General features: G+C 33.9%; 1 protein-coding gene across 1 annotated transcript in view; it reads right to left on the bottom strand.

The window, feature by feature from the left end:
• Nucleotides 1-548: 548 nt before the first annotated feature.
• LRRIQ3 (leucine rich repeats and IQ motif containing 3) overlaps nt 549-6,000 on the bottom strand; it is a gene marked incomplete at its 5' end in the record, with an annotated part of 160,098 nt that continues 154,646 nt past the window's right edge. Inside the window, 1 exon segment of the mRNA XM_081214271.1 lies at nt 549-1,588. Within this exon segment, the coding sequence (XP_081070397.1) occupies nt 1,432-1,588 (157 nt within the window). The 3' untranslated portion in view covers nt 549-1,431.

The following is a 6,000-nucleotide window of genomic DNA, read 5'->3' as shown; positions in this document are numbered from 1 at the left end:
CATCCACTACTACACACTTACCTTTATTAAGTGCCTACTCTGTGGAATGCACTATGTTGCTTTTTGTGTTTTTCTCATTCAAGTCTCATAACAATGCTACATGACATGGACTATTATTTTTAATTAAATCCTAAAATATATGTACAGAACAGAAAAACGGGGTAACAGAGAGATTATCTAATTTGTTATGGAAATCTATATCCGTCACACTTTTACCACTTCACTGTATCCCCCTTTGCTCTTTTTGAGGAATAATTAGAAACACCAATATGACTTGCTCATTAGATTTCTGCAAATTAACAAGAAAAGGGAGAACTGATACCATGGATTTAAATAGACAGCTATTATTTTACAGAACATGAGGAAAATGCTACTAGCATTTTTTAGCAGTCCAGCATAGAAGCACAATGAACAACTGCTGTTGTAAAATATTTAATTTTTGGAAATTTACCATAGACTAATAAAATTAGAGAATTTTAAAAAGAAACACTTAAAAACTTGAATATATAACTGATGAGTATTAAAGAGAAATTTTGAATGGCATTAGTTACATTGTATTAAGTGAGCAATGTCATAATAAGTGAGACATTTATCTTTCTAGATTGAAAATACTATTGAAAGTCGACTAAAATTTTACAAAGAATTTTTATATCTTTTTATATTCTTTATTTTTTAAATTCTACACCATGAATATGTATCAAATAGACTTAAAATGAATATATACCATTTCTGAATACTTTATGATCACAATTACTCAATTACATGCATCCTTTCTGTCTCTATTTCTCCTCTCTGCCCCCCATATATGCAAAGGCAAACACATTGAAAGTAAATATACAAAAATCTTACAATCTTCTAGGAAGTTAATAAGAATGTTTAATTTCCCTTTTACAATTTATATTTTCTGAATTTTTATAAGAACATGAGTCACCAATATAATGGTGAAACTTTTATTTTGAAAAAAGAAATTGTTTTAACAAAATAAACAGGAAATATAATTAAATATATGAAAGCAGACAAAGAAACTAATCAAAGAACACAGTGTCTTAATAAAAGTCAACAGCTGGGGCCAAAATTACTATTCTAAGGTTGCCAGAGAAACTGAGAATGGCTTACAAATTACTGTACTCAGGATAAGAAGCAATACAAGCAATGCCTTTGCAGTATTTCCTGCAATAAATTAAATCACTTTTCATTGTTCCTTGGATACCTGGATATGTAAGGAACCTTTAGGTGAGCCAACTGAACCTGATTTAAGTTAAATTATGATCTAGAAACATTTTAATCACTCTTTATATTTTTAGAAGATTTACATACAAATCCATCTTGTGACATAGAGTACTTCTTCTTTTATAGTATTATTTCAAAGTCCTTTAACTAAAAATAATGGCTATAATTCAAAATGACCATAGAATGTGATCTGGCATTGGTTCACTTTGTCATTCCATCAGGAACTTTAAGGATTAAATTCTTTTTCACAATTGCAGCTTTTGTTTTAGCATCTTGAAATCTTTCACAAGCTTTTTGAAAGGCAATCATATCATTAACAAACTTTTCTTCACAGTGTCTTTTATATATTTCTTGAGCCCTAAGAAGAAAAAAGTAAGGTAACAGAATGAGATACTTTTAAATGACTAAAACCGTAACAATCAATCTAATTGTTAATGATAATTAAATGTCTTCAAAATAGATATATAAAATATGGGCAAAAGACAGAACTCAACTTATTGCTTAAAATATTACTATATCATTAAATAATATTCATCTTGGGCTAATATTTCTAGGTTTTCTATTAGCTATAACTGAGAATTTTTACAAATGCTGGCTTAGAGTCCCAAAGAGGCATCTAACCAAACTTTGCCATGATTTGCAGAACTTTTACTTAAGCCTCACTAAATCCAAGCTCTTAGGACTCTACTATGGACTGAACTATGACCTCCACAAATTCATATGTTCAAATCCTAACCCACAGTATCTTAGAATGTGACTGTATTTGGAGAAAGGCTTTTTAGAGGTGTCCTTATGAGAAGACGAAGGAACACCAGGATGTGTATACACAGAACAAAGGCCATGTGAGGATACAGTGAGAAGGCAGGCATCTTCAAACCAAGGAGAGAGGCCTCAGGGGAAACCAAACCTGACAACACCTTCATCTTGGACTTCTAGTCTCCAGAACTTGAGAAGACAAATTTCTGTTGCTTAGGTTACCCAGTCTGTGGTATTTTGTTATGGTAGCCCTAGCAGACTCTTACTAAGTTAGAGAAAGGTGAACCAGGTTACTCTGGCAAACCTGAGAAATGTCATGGGACTTAGGAAAATTCATTCATTCATCCTCATTCATTCAAGAGTTATGTATTATAATGCTTGGCACTATCCCTAGATCCTGGAAACATAAAGATAAATAAGACATGATATAATTTTGAGAAGCTTATAGAAAGTAAAGAGAGATAAAGGTATATGAACATATAAATGAAATACATATATTTATTTGTATTTAAGTATCCTCAGAAATGTGGACTTAGGGAGTAGAAGAGAGTCCTAAGTCTAGAAAGTCTGCAACTTATTGACTATGTGATTTTGGACAAGTTACTTAAGTTCTCTCTATCGCATTTTCTTCATCTTTAAAAAGGAAATAATTCAACTCATGGGGTTTTGTAAAGGACTAAATGAGTTAATACATTTAAAATCCTTAGAAGAGTACCTAACATTTAATAATTTACTTTATTGTATGGATAACAGTGGCATTCATCAGGATAGAAAACTTAAGAGCAGCCAGATGGGAAGATTAGAATTCTATTTTGGTAATACTGAGTTTAAAGAGCCTGGCTATCTATATGGAAATGCCTAGGGAGTTGAATACAAAGAAACAATGGCTTATGGTTAGGAGTACACATAGTGAAACCATTCTGCTTGGATTTGAAATCCAGATCTGCAACTTACTGATTGATTTTTGGACAAGTTATTTAAGCTCTACATGCATCATTTTTTCACCTTTAAGAAGGGACAATCCAACTCATAGGGTTTAGTAGGGAGTAAATGAGCTAATACATTTAAAATCCTGAGAGGAAGGCTGGTATTTAATAATCACTCAATGAAAATTAGCTACAACTCTTTTGAAATAGGAGTTCTGGAGAGTAGTCATGTCTGGACATGCAACAGAGTAGAAGTCACAGAAAAATAGACCTTGCACATGTAATTAATTAATGGTACTAATTCAGTCTAAAACATTTATTGAAATAGCCCTCCTACAGAAAACAATTATAAACTTGGACAAAATGTAAAAAACAAACTATTTAAAAGAATTGAAGAGTGAAAAACATAATAATCTACTATATCAATATTTATATATACCAGAATCGAACAACTGGAAAATGAAATTAAGAAATTCCATTTACTATACCATCAAAAAATAAATACTTTGACATAAGTTTAATAAAAAAACATGCAAGGCCTATACCTGAATATGATAAAATATTGCTGAAAAAAGTTAAAGAAAATTTAAATTAATGGAGAGTTATATCGTGTTCAAGGATTGGAAGACAATATTACTAAGATGTCAGTTCTCCCCAAATTAATATGCAAAGAGCTTTTTGGGTAGAAATTAACATTTAAATTTGTTTTAAATATAGATGTGATTAAATTTAGATTACCATTTATTTTAAATGTATTAACTTTAGGTAATTTGAATGTTTTAAAAGCTAATTGTACATGGAAATGCAAAGGTCCTGGAATAACCAAAGCAATCGTAAGAAAGGAGAAAAAAAGAGTCTGTATTTTCCTATTGCTATAAAACAAACTACTATAAAATGTATTGGCTTACAACAACTACCATGTATTATCTCATAATTTCCATGGGTCAGAAGTCCAGGCACAGCATGGCTCAGCTGGATTTTCTGCTTGTGTTCTCACAAGACTGAAATCAAGGTGTCAGCCAGGGCCACAGTTCTCATCCAGGTCTTGAGGTCCTCTTTCCAAGATTGCTGGTTGTTGTCAGAATTCATTTCCTTCTCATTCTTTCTACATGGCTCCCTTCATCTTTAGGTCAGCCGTGTCATGTCAAGTCTTTCTCCTACTTTGACTTCCTCTGACTTTCTCTCCTGTCTCTGCATTTCAAGGCTCATGCAATATGCTGCTCCTATCTGAATAATCCAGAATAATCTTCCTATTTTAAGGTCAACCCTCAATTACATGTGCAGAGTCCCTTTGCCATGTAAGGTAGCATATCCATGAGTGTAGTATTGATGGGGAAAAGGGCAGGCTTCCCGAAGATATGCCACTCTAGTATGTGAATTATTTTGAGCTAAAAACAATCCAGGCCCAAAAGAACCTTTGAACTTCCCCCTTACTGCCTAAATGAAATTAAAATAGGGGGCCTGTCCCAGGAACAAGCTGTCACCATAGTTACTATAGTAAAGTATTAGGCATTGTAGACAGGGAGGAACCTAGCAAAGCCCATTTAATCAAAGTGCCTCATTGTCTTAGGATGGCCCAGCAAACATGCTTTTACCAAATATTAACAATTTTTGTTCTTCCTGTGAATAACCTTACTTCCCCTTGAAGCCTCAGACCCCTACCTTCTTCTCCTTAGTCCAGAGTATATATATACCTTACCATGCCTTGCTGACTTTGTAATACTTCATACTTATACGGATTCCCTTTGCACATGTAATAAATTTGATTTTCTCCTGTTAATCTGCCTTATGCTATTTTACTTGCCAGCCAAAAGAACTAATAGGGGAAAGAGGAGAAATTTCCCCTCCCCCACCATCTCTTATCCTATTCTTAGTCCTAGGGATCAGGGCATGGTATCTTCTTGGGGGCCATAATTCTGCCTAGCACAGAGGTCTTGCATTACCCACTTCCAGGCTTACTAAGCAAAAACAGAGGGATTATTAGCTCTTAACACGAAAATGGGAACCTAATCCTGAGACAGTAGAAAAGGAAATGAGGATAAATATAGGATATGTAGAATTTTATAGATAGGGAATTGGAAAATTGAACAAATTCAAGCTTGAAGGCCTAAAATTCCTTTGTGACAGAGTGACTTGTTGAGAAGGAAAGGTCAGAGGTGGTATGTGCATAGGAAGCTCTATAGTTGATGAGGTTTAAAATCACTTCTGTAGGTAATGGGAGAAAGAGCAGGCACCTGAGGGAACAGCTAAAGTTGGAGGCCATGGAATTGATATCAGCATAAATCTACAAGTCACTGATGCCTTCTAGCCATTTTTACCTGAATACAAAAAATGAAGATAGATAATTGGATTGTTCCAAGGTAGGGGCTGAGGCGGTTAGCATGGTGGAGGCAATGAAAGAAAAAGACATCAGAGACACTGGGTGAAATGGAAAAAAGAATAATCGAATTAGAGAACCCTGGAAGCTACACTAGAAAGTCTATAAGAAAGGTTATTTGAGGGATGAGTGTCACAATATATTTGAAGAATACATGTGGTGAAAGTAAAGGAAGAAAAGAGTTGAAAAGATAAAGATTTTAGCCATAAGTAAATATATGAGTTTAAAATTTAAGAGGTGGTGCAGTTCCAAGTGATGAGGTGGCATTTATATGTCTATGGAAATGAGTTTAAAGGGTGCTGGGGTCCAAAAATGTTTAGGTTAGGTTAGGCAATTGGGAGAGTTGTTCTTATGAATTTGGAAGTTAACAGTGATAACGGCAGAAGCTGATTAAAGAAAAGCTTTATATATCAGGATATAAAGACCACAGGGAATGAGAGGGTAATCAAGAAGGTCAATTGATGACAAAAATAAGGACAAGAAGAAGATGATGTAATTGGATAACTGCCTTAGGTGCCAGATCTTCCAAGCTAAATGATACTCTACTTCAAAATGTACACGATGCTGTTCTGCCCTGAGCAGTGTCATCACTTTTTTCGAGTAGGGACAAGAATATTTGGGGAAACTTATGACCAACTTTTACCTGATATAGAAATTCTTTCATTTTAAAGTCTATTTTTAATTCATTCTTAAACACTCCTATGGGTTTTT

This window comes from Mesoplodon bidens (genome assembly GCF_964165515.1).
Source record: "Mesoplodon bidens genome assembly, chromosome: 2".
Lineage (NCBI taxonomy): Eukaryota > Metazoa > Chordata > Mammalia > Artiodactyla > Ziphiidae > Mesoplodon > Mesoplodon bidens.
The sequence above is the reverse complement of the archived record's forward strand: the minus strand, read 5'-3'. Positions and strand labels throughout refer to the sequence as shown.